Genomic DNA, 16,314 nt, shown 5'->3' on the forward strand with positions numbered 1-16,314 from the left:
GAAGTGCAAAACGACTCCCGGAATTTTGGCAAGCATGAAATCTAAGGACTGATGATGATACAAAAGATGAGACAGTTATGCTTAAGCAAAATTATGTATTTTTTAAATTCTTTTTTAAGTTTTAAAATTTTTCTTTTTTAAGCAGGCTCCATACCCAACGTGGGGTTTGAACTCACAACCCCAATATCAAGAGCCACGTGCTCTACCAACTGAGCCAGTCAGGCATCCCTTAAACAAAATTATTTAAAAGTTAAAGGAAAACACTTAACTTTTCTTCACATCTACACAAAATTATCTGACATTCCCAATATAGTAAGAAGCAACACAACCATGCTTTTCAAAGGAACTCTGACGACCTGAGGGTCACATAATATTCAAAAGAACCTCAATCCAAAAGCCAATCATAACAATATAGAGAAGTTGTGCGGTAGTTTTAAAAAAGATGAAGTGGTAAGGAATGACGAGGCTCCTCAAAGTGGAAAGCATGGAAGACCAGAAAGCATGCAGCGTGGCAGTTAGGATCGTAGAAGTAAAACTAAGAATGGAACAAAAGGAAAAGTAGGACCTCTGCTCCTCATCACAGGCTCCCGATTCCCTTACTCATCCTTCTCCTTCTCCTTCACAAATTTGAAAATCTTCGGAATTCAAAACCGCCAGGACCTCAGGGAACCCCCAGCACCAGGCTTCTGCACAAGAATGACGCTCTCCCTTTAATGTGTGCGTGTGGATTCCACTCAGGAGAACATCATCCTAGACGGTCAATGTTACCCAGATTTTAGGGGTAAGTTTTACAAAATTTTCCCTAAAGGGAATTTTAAAATATAATATAAAATACCGACATACATCATAAAGCGATATGCAGAATTCTCATCAACTAAAAAAGAAACGACAGCAACAAATGCTGACCCTGGCTGCTCCCAAAGACAGACATATACTATCCTCTGTCAATAGGCATACTTTGGTAGGAAAGTTTAGGAAATGCTATTCTTGACATAGTCTTCAGAGAAGAAACCAAGGTCACACGGAGAGGAGGCAGCAGAGGCAGGAACAGAGCCCACGTCTTCCAACCAGAGCTTGCCAACGCTGTAACACTGCTTCCTTCCAACAGATACGCACCTTTAAGGAAAATGGTTGTGCAAAATCCACTCTGACACATCCGTAGTTTTTTCGTAACATTCTGATAACTCCTCTAGCTACACTCCAAAGGCTCTCATTCTTCTTAGGTTTTCCCTAAATTCCAATTTTGAAAGAATAGCATGGTAAGAAGTACAGTTAACGGGTATTCTGTTATCCAAAAAAATGCATTTATTTATTGATTTTTTTATTTATTTGAGAAAGAGAGAGAGAGCATGTGTGGGGAAGACACATGGAGGGAGGGAGACAGAATCTCCAGCGGACTCCCCAGCCAGTGCAGAGCCTGACGCAGGGCTCAATTTCACCACACTGAGATCATGACCCGAGCCGACACCAAGACTCAGATGCTTAACTGACTGAGCCACCCAGGCACCTGCCATTTATTTTTTTAGTGGAAGCTGGAGGTTTGTGCAAAGAAAAACACTAAGTAAAGAACAACACTAAATAAAGAAGAAAAATATTCATTGACTGAGACCTGTCATAAAATGTTTAGCGTGCAAAAATGCTAATAGATGTAATCTTCTTATTGGGAGAGGCAGTTTGGTCAATGAAAACCAGAACACTTTACATTAATTCACTTAGTACACAGTTTATGCCATTCACAAAAAATCACTGCAAACTAGGATACTGGCACAAAAACAGACACACAGATCAATGGAACAGAAAGTCCAGAAATAAACCCACAATTATTTGGTCAATTACTCTTCAACAAAGGGGGCAAAAATGTACGATGGGAAAAAGACTCTCTTCAACAAATGGTGAAGGTAAAACTGGACAGCTATATGCAAAAGAGCGAAACTGTGCCACTTTCTTACAGCATACACAAAAATAAACTCAAAATGGATTAAAGACCTAAACATGAGACCTGAAACCATAAAAAGTCCTTTACGGGAGCACAGGCAGTAATTTCTCTGACACCGCACAGCAACATTTTTCTAGATATGTCTCAAGACAAGGGAAATAAAAGCAAAAATAAACTATTAAGACTACATGAAAATAAAAAGTTTCTGCATAGCAAAGGAAACATTCAACCAAGCTAAAAGACAACCTACTGCATGGGAGAAGATATCTGCAACTACATACACAACAAAAAGAATAAAGTGTTAGTATGTAAAGCATAAAGAACTTAACTCAACCCCCAAAAAACAAATAATCCAATTAAAAATGGGCAGGGGTCCCTGGGTGCTACAGTCAGTTAGGCATCCGATTCTTGGTTTCGGATCAGGTCATGATCTTGGGGTCATAAGATCAAGCCCCACATTGGTGTCCATGTTCAGTGCAGAGTTGGCTTGAGATTCTCCCTCTTCGTCTTTCTCTCCCCAAGCCCCTCCATGCATCTTCTCACTCTCAAATAAATTAATAAATAAATCTTTTTTTTTTAAATGGGCAGAAGACATGAACAGATAGTTCTCCATAAAAGACATACAGATGCCCACAGACATGTCATCAGGGAAATGCAAATCAAAACTACAACGAGATACCACATCTGTCGGAACGTCTAGCATCAAAAACACAAGAAACAAGTCTTTCAAAGACGGGGAGGAGGGGCGCCTGGGTGGCTCAGTGGGTTAAGCCGCTGCCTTCGGCTCAGGTCATGATCTCAGGGTCCTGGGATCAAGCCCTGCATCAGCTCCTTGCTCAGTGGGGAGCCTGCTTCTCTCTCTGCCTCTGCCTGCCTCTCTGCCTGCTTGTGCTCTCTTTCTCTCTGTCAAATAAATAGATAAAATCTTTAAAAAAAAAAAAAAAAAAAAGACGGGGAGGAAAAGGACCCCTCTTGCACCACTAGCGGGAATGCAAACTAGTGCAGCCAATGTGGAACACAGCACGGAGGTTCCTCAAAAAATTAAACACAACTACCCTATAATCCCATAATCACACTACTCGGTATTTACCGCAAAAATACAAAATCACTAGTTCAAAGGGTTACATGCACCCCATGTTTACCGCAGCATTATTTACACCAGCCAAAGTATGGAAGCAGCCCACGTAGCTACCGAGAGATGAATGGATATAGAAGATGTGCAGGAAAACGCCACATCAGCACTACCAATCAGATGGACACAATTGACAGAAGCTACTCACCACGCCCACTCTGCCATGCTTCCTACAGTGCTTTAAATTGTCTTAAAACTGCCTCGTTGATTCCAAAAGCAAATTCTAAAAGCAAAACAACTTGAAAATGGAGAAGATGTTTGGAAAGGGAGTGCTCTTACCAGCTGTTCGCCATTGTAGTGACCTTCAATAATACGATCATAGGAGATTCCAACAGGTATTATCAAGATGTCTGGGATGGTATTAGTAGACAGAGTATCTACCACGACTGACAGAAGTCCTGCCCGAGCACAGGAGGTTTTTCCACTCCTAGAGCGCGTGCCTTCCAGAAAAATCTCCAAGAACTGCTGCTGTCGAAGTAGTTCAACTATATGCTGGAGCATAAGGAGAATGTAAACCATGAATTCGAGACTGCCCAACTTAGCATAAGCTGGAATGCAAGACCTCCCTCCTTAGAATAAGCTCAGCAAAGTTAAATCTTAAACAAAAACCTGTTAACTTCACCACTGACAAAATATTTTACTCAACGTGAATAATAGCAAGCCAGCTCCTCCAATGCTATGTTTCGGTGATAAAGGAAATAACCATCAACTTCCTACCCAAACAATAATTACATAGACAATAAGGTTTATTTCTTTTTTAAATCTCAGCCAAGTCTGTTTTTCTTTCTACTATGGTAACTACTATAGCAGCTTTAAGGATGACAGAAGACCGTACATACCCCATGGAGCAAAGCTCTGTAGAGAATGTCCTTCCGTCCGTCTGGCGCTTCATCCAGCCTTCGTCGTATGAAAAACCCCCCAAGCTTATGAATCAAGGTACTATAAATTGAAGAATGCATCATTTATTTATAAAGAAAAATGTAAGAATACTCAAATTCCAAGTTACTTCAAAACATAAGCCATAGGAATATAAACCATGTGTTGTTTGAGTTGCTGACGGTGAAAATATCACCGTTTCTCCATTCTCCATGTTACTGACATGTTTCCATCATTTGCATCACTCATCAGCCTTTAGAACACCACCTCATGCACTGAAGCTCTACTAATGTCTGTTCCAAACTGAAAGAAGTCTGTACAAGATATCACCCTGAAAAGGTGGGGTTACAGATTTTAAGAGGATGATGAAATACTGCTAAAGTTTAAAACGGTCCAGGATCTCAGGACACTGATTGTAAGACATCCTGAAATCTGCCTTTCGCGTTTACTACAAAACGAATATGATGTTACAAAAGGTCCTTTGGGGAAATTTTCTCAAGAAAGTACCATTAGACAGTGTCTCTGAGACAAGGATAATTTTATCAAACCAAAACCAAGCATAACCATTTCCCCAAAACATGAAACAAAAATGTGCTTCAATGTGCATGTACACAGGGATAAAATGATTTTTTTCAATCCCATGGTTCTTTCTATGACAGTGACAGGTTTTGATATTGAGATGAAACTTTATAATACTTAAGGCAACCTTTCCAAACTCAGAGCCTCCTCTTATGCTTTTCACATAGAGTGGTATTAATATCATATCGCTATATAATTTCAGTATCTTCTATCACTCTCTGAGAGCAGAACTATAGAAAAGTTCATAATGAATGAGCTGAACCTTCCACAGAAACTGAAAAGTGGGTTGAAAAGACAGCTGCCAACAAACAGGCCAGGTCATCAACTGTCGCATCTGAAGGACGGATGAGCTAAGCACCGACTGGCACAGAGCTCATGAAAAGGGAAGGGTTATGAGAAATTATCGATTTTTAACATCCATTTCGAAGTGATCCCTCCAGAAGCACTTGTAAGCTGAGAACCTGGAGGGAATGAGTACAGGAGTCATTCTGATGACAGGAAAGGCAAACTATTATATTATGGGGCAGGACCTCCCTAAAGCCCGAAAGGAATGGTCCTCTTGGCTCTAAGTCTATGCCTGCTACCAACTGTCTGGTGACTTTCTAATGCAACTTCCCAGTTTCCCAGTAATGGGAAGAGGCCCCCAGGAGAGTAAACACAGTTATTCTCGTCCCTAGAGAAGCATGTCTGCCCCATAGGGGTGTATTGCATTGCATTATAGCTGTTTGTCTATAGTCCCCAGATTACGAACTAGTTGAAGGCAAAGATTACGTAACTTCTTCACTCTTGCCTGAAGCACAGCAGGGTAAGTATCAGCTGACTACACGAACCAATGCCTTCCCTTCAGCCATCCCCGTGAGTCTGGGTATCCGCAGAGCTCTGAGCCAGTGGGTTAGGAAGGAGCTCCTTGGACTGTGAGGCTGAGGCTCAGACTTCACGGCACACACAAGTCATCATGGCCACTTTGTGAGACCTTACGTGCACACCCCTCCAGTCCACTCGCCCTCCAGTTACTGTAAATCCATCCTCCTCGTACCCCCTATTGCTCAGAGCTGACGTCACGGCTGCTCTGTGCTTTGGAATTTGAACCTTCGATGTCTCCAACCACCTCAATCTACGCCTCACCCACTCCCCGCTGGTGATCAGCCCCTCTATCTACCCAGCTCCCTTCCTCCCGCATCTCCCCGTCTCTGGACTAGCATTTTGTCTTATAAACTCAACTTACTAAACACTTTCCCACTCTACGCTTTCCTCACCAGGAGCATCTCTACAGATTTTAATCTAACCCTTCATTATCTTTTGCCTCAGCTGCTATAATAGAGTCAGAATATCTCTAACCCTCCAATGCAGAATGACTTTTCAAAATGCAAAGCTGACCATTTTTCAATGATGGGATACACTCTAAACTCTTGGCTTAAAAACTGTTCTGAACCAGCTCTCACACCGTATGCAATGACCACTTCTAGCCTCTGACCCTTCCCACTGCATCCCGCATTCTAACCCTACGGAATCATCTGCCGTTTCCTGACCGTACCATGCATTTGAATCTCTCGGCCTCTCTACCTACTATTTCCTCTGAAAGGAATGCACTGCATTCTCCTGAAAACCTCTGAAATACACTTTTTTGTCATGTTATAGTGGTGACATGTTTCTAGCGCTACTCAATTATTAGGTCAGAGTTAACAGTATGGTTGTTCTTACTTACTCTTTGCCGCCACAGTGACCCATACCCGACCCTTACCTTCCCTACTGCCACGCCTGACACAGTGATTTGCTATCTTGTCTTTCTAACTGCCTTTTAGCCATTTGGTAAATATTGCCCATGAAGTTGAGGTACTCACAGTTCACCAAGTAACCCTCATAAAATACAAAAATAACGGAGATAGTTTTAATGCTTTTGGTACCTTTTAGATTTTTCACAATGAACATTACTTTTACAATGAAAACAAAAAAAAGCTAATGTCATCTTTACTATGTTTCAAAATGTATAAAGAAAACACCAAAAATTCAAAATATAATCTTTTCCATACCTTAAATTTCCAAATAAACTGGTCTTACCTGAAGATGGGAATGTTAAGATTGTTGCCTGAAGCAATGTATGGTGCTTTGATGTTATGGCAGAAGAGAATGAAAGTCAGCAGGAGATAGTCAATATGTGATCTGTGAACTGGTAGAAATATAAGTGGCAAATTCATCTAGTAAAAGAAAAAATGCCAAATTTAAAATTCAAATGTGAACTTCAATCACACGTTGCAACTTCCTTTTTGGTTAGAATCTCTCAAACACTGGCTGATCAATGACTCATTCTTTAAAAACATTTTCCAGTAATATGAACTTCTTCCAATTTAATACTTCCTTCGCGGAAAACAACCACCACCACAATAAAGAAAAAAAAAGAGCTGGGAACCAAGAATTGAAGTAGCCTTTATGTATCTTCTGAGGGACAGCCCTGATCACATCAAAAGGGCAGAGGGTTTAAAGTCAAGCTTGGTCTGGCTTGAAATCCTGGGCAGTCACTCACTAGTCATGACTGGGAAAGCTTAACCTACCTGTGCTTTTACTTCTTCATTTGTAAACACCAACTGCTCTAGTTAATTTCGGAGTTATTGCGGTAACTTACACAAGGAATCCAGCACACTACTGGTGGGTCCTCCTTTACTCACCCTTCCCCAAATGCCCAGCTACTGTGCTCCCGTCATATGCGGGAAATCTTCCAAATAGGATGGATGCACACAGGACACAAGAGAACACTTCCATACAAAAGAACTCTAAATTCACTCCAGGAACGTGGGAACAACAGAACGACAGATCACACAAGTTCTTGCCTCAGTTGCAGCTTTAACCATCTCCAGTTGGCCTTTGTGAATCTGAATATTCCAAAAGAAGCTGTTGAACAGCTTGAGTAACACCCATCCCGTCAATCTAAAAAGTTAAAAAAAAAAAAAAAAAAGAAAAAGAAAAAGAAATTAAATGTACATACATACATTTAGAGAGAGCTGACTTTTGTCTACTTAAGTTTCTGAACCTTCAACCTAAAAGCGCTTTTAAGTAACTTAGTGTGTGTGTATGTCTGTGTACCTGAACTACTGGATTAAAGAGCTGACTTTCACATGCATCCTCATAGATACATGTATTTATTACAGATCAAAATCTTACATTTCTATTTATCTATTCATTACAAACTAAAATCTTACATTTCACTCAAACAGCACACTTTACACTTCAGAAGTGAATCATCAACCAGCTCAACCGAGTATTTAGGCGAGCAGAAAGCAGTATAAAACCACTCCGTTTAAGATATGGATATGTGGGGGCGCCTGGGTGGCTCAGTGGGTTAAGCCTCTGCCTTCGGCTCAGGTCATGATCCCAGGGTCCTGGGATCGAGCCCCGCATCGGGCTCTCTGCTCAGCAGGAAGCCTGCTTCCTCCTCTCTCTCTCTGCCTGCCTCTCTGCCTACTTGTGATCTGTCAAGTAAATAAATGAAATCTTTAAAAAAAAAAAAGATATGGATATGTGAAACCTAGCTCACAAGTCTAGAGAGATGTCAGCAGTTATACAATGGCTGCTATCAATTAAGAAAGATTAAGGCACCTTAAAGCCTACCATAGGGCTACTTCCCACAGAAGCTGAACAAGAATATAAAAAGGAATTTGGGGCACCTGGGTGCCTCAGTCAGTTAAGTGTCTGCCTTCAGCTTCAGCTCAGTGTCTGCCTTCAGCTCCGGGTTCTGGGATCGAGTCCTGCATGGGATCCAGTCCCGCATGGGATCAAGTCCCACACTGGGCTCCCTGCTCAGCGGGGAGTCTGCTTCTCCCTCTACCCTTACCCCCTTCTCATGATCTCTCTCTCTCCCTCTCTCATCAATAAAATCTTCTAAAAATTTTTAAAAATAAATAAAAAGGAATTTTCACATCAGAATATGTCCAAACTTCCTTTGGACCAAAACCATTGTGCTAGGGAAGTCCAATGGTTCAGTCCCTGTTTGCTCAGAACAGGATGGGATCACTGAAAGCTTTTTGCTTTGCCTTTGAGTACCTGATCATCGTTGGTGAGACAGTGGCAACCATCTCTTGAAGGATCCTTTTGGCTTTCTTTCTCACTTTACTGATGGCTTTTGACTGCTGCTGGGCAGAACCATCAGGATTTAGTTCAGCAGCCACTTCTGCAATTGCCTCTTGTACTCTGAACGGAAAACAGAAAGACAATGTAACTGGCTCTATGCTACATTCTGCATTCAGTATTTTCTAAATCATAGCTATAAACCACAAAATGAAATATGTTTCCTTAATATGTGATTAACATGAAAATAAGCTCAAGTTAGATATGTTTTGTTTGGTGGCCTGATAAATACTAAGGATACTATATTCCTAAATCAGTGAATCCCTGAGGAATGTGGAAGGCAGCTTTAAGAAAAAAAGAAAAAAAATTTTAACTCAAATTCACTGGGTAATGGCTACATGAATTTGAATGTTCCAGATATTCTGCAGAGGGGAGAGAATGAAAAGTTACCCCTTTAGGTATATAACTCAGAGGTATCTAACCAAAATCCACTGCCAAAGTAAGGTGTGATCTGTCTTTTAAAGACCTACTGTATTACTCATTTATGGTGACTCTATTAATAGAATGATATGTAAAACTCTTTAGGAAGGATCAAAGAGGGGCATAAATATTTACATGTGTTTTTCCATATCAACCCTGTAATTTCAGAAAGGCACATCTCAAGATAAAACAACACAGAGCAATAAGCAGTGAAGTAAGAGGTACGATTTAATCTAGTTTTGTACATTTTCCATGTGACTTAGGGAAGAACACATGAGGTTAAACCTCCTTAAATCATTTAATATCCTAGTTGCTAGTCAAAACATCTGGATGGAATGAAACATATTGGAGGCTTTTATCTAGAAAAACAGAATATACGATAACCCAAAGGGTTTCAAATAATTACATTTTCTCCCTCTGTTGCTATTGATTTTAGACCAGCACACAGCAAAACCCTACATAGCTCCCTAAGTCATTAATACAAAAGACTATTCTACTGGACACTGATGCACCCTAGGCTTATTCTTTTAATACCTTTATTTCAACCTGGACAGGAATTTTTTACAAGTAATTGAAAAGATTATTAAATCTCCATTATCGACTATTTATTCATTCATTCAATAAATATTTATTGAGCACCTACTATATGCCACCACTGTTTGGGCCTCAACAGCCACACTACAGGGCCTCCATTTCTAAGCAGTCTTTCAAACCACTCCGGCCTCTGGCTCCCCAAATCCAGGTAGACATCTACCACGGCAACACTAATGAGGCGGATCAGAGACTGATCTTCATGCCAACTCCCAGAGCCCAGCGCCTAAACTTGAGAATGATTTATTTCCCCACTCCACGTGAGTTCAAATCGGATAACTCTCCCACTTGTAAGCAAGCTAATCTGCGAGCAAGGACAGAATCTTATTCTCTTAAAATTTCTAGTAAGGATTTCCTAGCACAAGAATTTGTGCCTAGGTACTCAATAACTATTTGACAGAAATAGCAAATGTGTTTCTCTTTTGGCTGTAATGACAGGAAACACAATGTCCCAAACATTCATATTACAGAAAACTTAACAGAGAACTGGAAATATGTGCATCTCTGAATTCCAACTCACCTTCACATATGACTAATCCATTCAATCGCTAATGCATAAAACAAGATTGCTTTTCCCAAAACCATCTGTTCTCCTACCTTTCCTTGCTTTCCTTTGAAGTTTAACATTTAACATTTGGAAATGGGAATCCTCTTGAAACAGAGTCCCAGAGAAACTAAAGGTTAATAAAGGAAGGCAATTCCTACCCTACTCCCTCTCCTGCCCCCCTCATCCCTGCTTCTTCCCTTTTAAACAGTATCCCCACCCTTACCTAGTGCTGTTCAGTACATTTTCAGCCACATTGGTGGCAAACATGCCTTTATGGACATCTCGCTCTTGAACAAAAAGCACGTAGGAAAGACGTCTTGCAAGCCATCCTCGGTGCCTGCAACGTGAAAAAGATTTAGCACAGAAGTAGTCTAGGAAGACCTAAAACAAATTGATTGACTTGCTCAGCAGTTTCCACGCTGTAAAAGCAAAGCCTTGTTTCATCTATTCCTGAAATTTGGTGTTCTCCTGTAGCAAATTCTCCTTAGTAGTTCAGGATGATCTATGCAGACAATTGTATTCCTTGTATCTTTCATGTACTCTCAACTAAAATTTAAACTTGGAATCTGTGTACTAAAATGTTTGAAAGGTGTTACTCTGCCAAATAATTAACCAAACATAAAAGCAAAAGAAAGAAAGATGTCTTATTAATACTTTTTTTAAAAGCAAGTATGTTGAGGGACGCCTGGGTGGCTCAGTTGGTTAAGCAGCTGCCTTCGGCTCAGGTCATGATCCCAGCGTCCTGGGATTGAGTCCCACATCGGGCTCCTTGCTTGGCAGCGAGCCTGCTTCTCCCTCTGCCTCTGCCTGCCACTCTGTCTGCCTGTGCTCACTCTCGCTTCTCTCTCTATGACAAATAAATAAATAAAATCTTAAAAAAAAAAAAAAAAAAAAGCAAGTATGTTGAATGCTATATACATAAGCTATATAACTTAGAGCTATGAATTATAAAGAGAGCATTCAGAAGTCTTTCCTAATGAAGGGCCAATTTTTTTATTAAAGGTAATTTTTTTTTTTAATCTAAGGTCATCACTGACTCTCATATTGAATTGACAAAGCTGATTAGTTGAGAGGAGTCAAGGATAACTAAAGCATGGTCTAAACGTTTGTACACTGGGCTTATGAAGCCAGAAGTTCTTACATTCTTCCCCCCAACATTTGACATATCTAATGGATAGGACCTATTCCATTGGTTTTGATAACTACGTTATTTACATAGGGGCTTGGGGACAGAGACCTCAGAATAACAATGTCACAAACCTTCACATGCAATGATTTGAAAACATTTATAATGATTACGTAATGCCTCATTATCATTTCACCCATAAAGACATTCAAATGGACAGATTTCAAATATAAATTCATGAATTTTGAAAAGCCTTCAGTTAAGGAAAAGTAATTGGGGGAAGAACTATTGATGAATCACTAGTTCCTTCATCTCTTTTCCTGACATTCTCTTTTTCCACCTCCTTTCCCTTGACTCAATTCTCTGCAAACTTGACCCACTATGTTAATCGTTTAATTCTAAATACTTCCTTGAGTGAACACTTTCACAATAGTTACTGGAATGTGTGAAGTCCCAGCTCTCCATGAAATCCATTTGCAATGGATTGAAAGCTGTGTATGTGTGCGGCAAAGTATCTAGGCTTTGCTTCATGTCACACACAGAGAAGCAAAGTAGCCAGCTCAGCTACACAGGGCAGCTCGTCACTCGGACTGGTTTCAGATCACCTAGACCGTACAGTGCAGGCTTTGTTTTCCTAGCTGCCTTAACTACGGACAAGAAATGGACCCTGTGGCTTCATACATAAAATGGCTACTTACATAAACAAGAAGACACTCTATGAGATCCCTTTTCTTAGGTTCTTAAGTCAAAAAAGGGGGAAAAAAATCAGGGGGCTAGAATTTCTCTTCTCTCCTTTAAATTTAAGACAGAGAGAGAAGGGTAGCGTGGGAACAGGAAAACATAAGTCCTTTGACTTTGGTTCTATTAAAAAAAAAAAAAACCTGTTATATGCAGGTATTGTCAGGCTCACGATCTCATCACCAAAATATGATCAGTAATAGCAGAAAGCCTTCAAATTTAAGTATTTGACTTCTTGGATCAATTTTCACAAAATTTCAAGCATGTCTCATCACCTGAACCTACCGCTGACCTTTTCCAGGCATTCACTCTTAGAATTAATTATAAGAACAGGCAGTATTTTTGGCTGTCATTCTCTCCTGCCTCACAGACATTCATACAACCTCCCCTCCCCCATCCGTTATCCCTTAGCCTAGATTCACATAAAACAAAGCCTCTTTTCTCTCACTGGGATGCCTAACAGCCCATTCCCAAGTGCCTGATGTCTGGAAGAATTCTAAAGAAAGCCTTAAGCTAGTAATAAAATGAAAAAAAAAATTTACTCACTACAGGAACACATCTTCTAAAACTCCATAGATTAGGCTGATTTCAATTTTTAAGCATAAAATAATAATAATAGATCATAAGACATTTGAACTTACCCTTTCCTCAGATAAATCTCTATCATGTTTTGGCACACTTCAGATATAAAATCAATATGCAAATAAAAAGAGAAAGTGATATCTACACTCTCATGAAATAGTTACTATATAATTACATAGTAGTAATAGTAACTGATCTCTCAGGGGGCTGTGCTGCTTCTGATTTTTAGATAACACCTCTTGAGTCAGAAACTCAATTCTATTAATTCTCAAAAAGATGAAGAAATTCCTCTTAGAGTATAGCCATTGATTATTATAGTTATTCTTTTGTGATGTATTAGAAATAAAAGAAATTTCTTTTTACCTTGTGTGAGTTTCATTGATATAAATAACATTCCGCAAACCCAAAGATGGGATACTGGAGTTGAAAAATTTATCCTACATGAAACAAAATAAATGTAGACGTGAGTATATGACCGGATGGCTGGTGAAGAGCTCACATTACTGGATAACTTTTATTAAGTAAAAAGTTAAGGACTGCTTCAAAAAAAAATCTAAGAGATGAAGATAAATTATGTTTTATTGAAAAGTATTTTTTAGTCTTCAAAGAAGGTCAAAAATTCAGAAATAAGGCTTACCACCTTGCAAAGGAAATTTTGCCTCCCTTTCCTGCCTCACTCCCTACCTCTAACCCAAAAGAGTTGAAGCTACGGAGAGCTTATTAAATCATTGATGGGAATACTGGAGTTTTCAGTGCTCTCCAAATGCAAAAATAGCATGCTAAGTACCATGTAGTTATCATTAGGTTATTAAATATAGCAATAATCCTGACACAATAATTATCATCCCCATTTTACAGACAGGAAAATTGAGGCTGAGGGCAGTTTTAATATTCAAATTTACATCTTGGTCGAAAAAGTACGGTCTTTATTTCTCTAAAATGACTGTTTACTTAATTGGAAAATGTATGGCTAAAGGTCACTCTCTTTACAGGAAACCTTAAAGGATAACTCAGAGATAGCTCTTCTGGAAAGAGAAAGTCTGTAGTTTTATCAGTGTGGACAAAAAGGTTAACATTCCACAAATAAATCCTGGAAAAGCATAATGTACCTTCAATAGAAGATGTAGAAATATTTACGTGGAATCTCTTTAAAGATGAGGAAACAGGATATCAGAGAAGGGGAAAGGGTAGCAAATATCAAAAAATTACTATGAAAGTACTGTTTAAAATTATTATAAATAAACATGTCATGAAAGAACTTTAAGATCAAGTTCAACCCCATCAGGTACTGTATTTAAACAAAAAATCATTTATTATACAACTCCTTTGTGCCCACCCTAAAACACCCCTGCCACCACTACCACCACCAGATAATTTCCTATACTCTCTCCTGATTTAAGAACACATTAGAGTCAGGACGCCTGAGTGGATCAGTTGGTTGAGCTTCATACTCTTGGTTTTGGCTCACGTCATGATTGCGGTGTCCTGGGATGAACCCTCGTTGGGCCCTGTGCTCAGCACAGAATCTGCCTGGGATTTTCTCTCCTTCTCCTTCTGCCCCTCCCCCATGCTCATGCATGTATGCCCGTGTGCTCTCTCTCTAAAATAAATAAATCTTCTAAAAAAAAAAAAAAAAAAAAGAACACATTAAAGTCAAGGTATTATTTTGATCTTTTAAGTATTTGAAATTAGAATTAGATAAGATGCCAGTCTAAAAAGAAAAGCCATATAATCATTTATTTAAATTTTATTTCTGGGGCACCTGGGTGGCTCAGTAGGTTGAGCCTCTGCCTTCGGCTCAAGTCATGATCTCAGGGTCCTGGGATCGAGCCCCACATCCGGCTCTCTGCTCAGTGGGGAGCCTGCTTCCCCCCTCTCTGCCTACTTGTGATCTCTCTCTGTGTGTCAAATAAATAAAATCTTAAAAAAAAATTATATTTCTACTGGCCTACTAATCTGAACTGGCCTTATTCTTAGACTAGAAATATTGTGGTCATTCAATTCTACCAAATTCCCACAACAAGGCACTTGTGATTTAAAAGGAACAATATTTATAATTTAGACATTCTTGAGCAGACCAGAATATTTAACATAAATTGCTTGGGTCCCACACAAATCTTTCCCAAGTTAGTGAATCCCTTTATAGCACTCAGAATTCTACCTCCTGCCAAGCCGACCCTGAGAAGAAAATTCACACAGCACGGTTAGCTATCCACACAGGTCATATAATGTCTATAAATGAAAGGCACTCAAATGGCAGAATTTCTGTCCTGATAACTGGCCCATCCCAGAGAAAGCATTAACATCCAAGTATACCTTTTAAAAGGTAACTGTACTGCCCAAGAACACAGCCAAATTCGATTCTACATTCCTCGGCTAACTCATCCCCCTAGCAAATTACCAGCAGAGGCTTGCCTTCCATCCAACTGACTCTTCTCAAATACGACACTGTAATGTGGAAGATTTTGCATGACGTGTGTTTATTTCACCAAAATACAAACAAATCTATACATGTTCTATTTAAAATCTTCATCCTAACATTTTATTTTTTTAAAGATTTTATTTGAGAGAGAGAGAAAGCGTGTGTGTGTTTGAGCAAGTACGAGCAGGCGGGAGAGGCAGAGGGAGAGGGAGAAGCAGATTCGACTTGGAACTCGATGCCAGGACCCTGAGATCATGACCTGAGCAAAAGGCAGATGCTTAATGGACTCAGCCATCCAGGCACCCCTTATTTTATGTTTTAAAAAGATTTTATTTAGTTTGAGTGGGGAGAAGAGAGTAAGAGAGAATCTCAAGCACAACCCACAGACTCCATGCCGAGCACAGAGCCCCTTCCATGCACAGCTCCATCTCATAACCCTAAGAACATGACCTGAGCAGAAATCAGGAGTCAGATGCCTATCTGACTGAGCCACCCAGGCACCCCCATCCTAAGATTTTAGTAAGCAACCCTCACTATCACACAGTCAACAGACACCCACCCTCCCTATCCATCCCCCCTAACAGAAACTGAGGAAAAGGAGAGTGGGGCAAAGTCACAGCTTTAAAACTTCACTCTGTCCTGCTATCTCTTGCTCATCTCACTAGGATTTTAACCGTGAGTCAAAAGTTCAACATCTAGGGGCACCTGGGTGGCTCAGTGGGTTAAAGCCTCTGCCTTCGGCTCAGGTCATGATCCCAGATCGATGCTGGGATCAAGCCCCGCATCGGGCTCTCTGCTCATCGGGGAATCGCTTCCACCTTTTTCTCTCTGCTAGCCTCTCTGCGTACTTCTGCTCTCTGTCAAATAAATAAATAAAATCTTTTAAAAGAAAAAAAGAAAGTTCAGCATCTAGAAGTTATACAAAGGTTCCCACCAACTCTTTAGAATTAAGGAAGTCATGCAATTGATGAGGCTGGGTGTTAAGCACCTAATGAATTACTGCACACCACACCAAAAACGAATGATGTACTATGTATTGGCTAATTGAACTTAAAAATAAAAAATGAAAAAAGAAGACTGATCTAAAAGTAAGATCTGCTCTTCTGAAGTCATACTAAGCTGAAAAAATAAACCTTTGTTGTTGGCCTCCCTGCTCAGCAGGGAGTCTGCTTCTCCCCCTGCTTTCTCCCTCCTCGTCCTCTCTCCCTCTTTCAAGTGTGTTCCCATTCTCTCTCTCAAATAAATA

The 16,314-nt window shown here is 40.0% G+C and overlaps 1 protein-coding gene across 4 annotated transcripts in view; it reads right to left on the reverse strand.

Annotated features, from left to right (window-relative positions):
• Nucleotides 1-16,314, reverse strand: part of GPAM (glycerol-3-phosphate acyltransferase, mitochondrial) — a 59,351-nt gene that overhangs the window by 14,861 nt on the left and 28,176 nt on the right. For all 4 annotated transcript variants that reach the window (XM_047702096.1, XM_047702095.1, XM_047702094.1 and 1 more), the window contains exons 4-11: nucleotides 13,010-13,083; nucleotides 10,424-10,537; nucleotides 8,559-8,705; nucleotides 7,349-7,445; nucleotides 6,582-6,718; nucleotides 3,908-4,007; nucleotides 3,348-3,560; nucleotides 1,117-1,230 (exon numbers count right to left, since the gene is read on the reverse strand). In XM_047702096.1, coding sequence (XP_047558052.1) covers nucleotides 1,117-1,230; nucleotides 3,348-3,560; nucleotides 3,908-4,007; nucleotides 6,582-6,718; nucleotides 7,349-7,445; nucleotides 8,559-8,705; nucleotides 10,424-10,537; nucleotides 13,010-13,083 — 996 coding nt within the window. The remainder of the gene's footprint in view (nucleotides 1-1,116; nucleotides 1,231-3,347; nucleotides 3,561-3,907; nucleotides 4,008-6,581; nucleotides 6,719-7,348; nucleotides 7,446-8,558; nucleotides 8,706-10,423; nucleotides 10,538-13,009; nucleotides 13,084-16,314) is intronic.

Source organism: Lutra lutra, chromosome 14 (genome assembly GCF_902655055.1).
Source record: "Lutra lutra chromosome 14, mLutLut1.2, whole genome shotgun sequence".
Classification (NCBI taxonomy): Eukaryota; Metazoa; Chordata; class Mammalia; order Carnivora; family Mustelidae; genus Lutra; species Lutra lutra.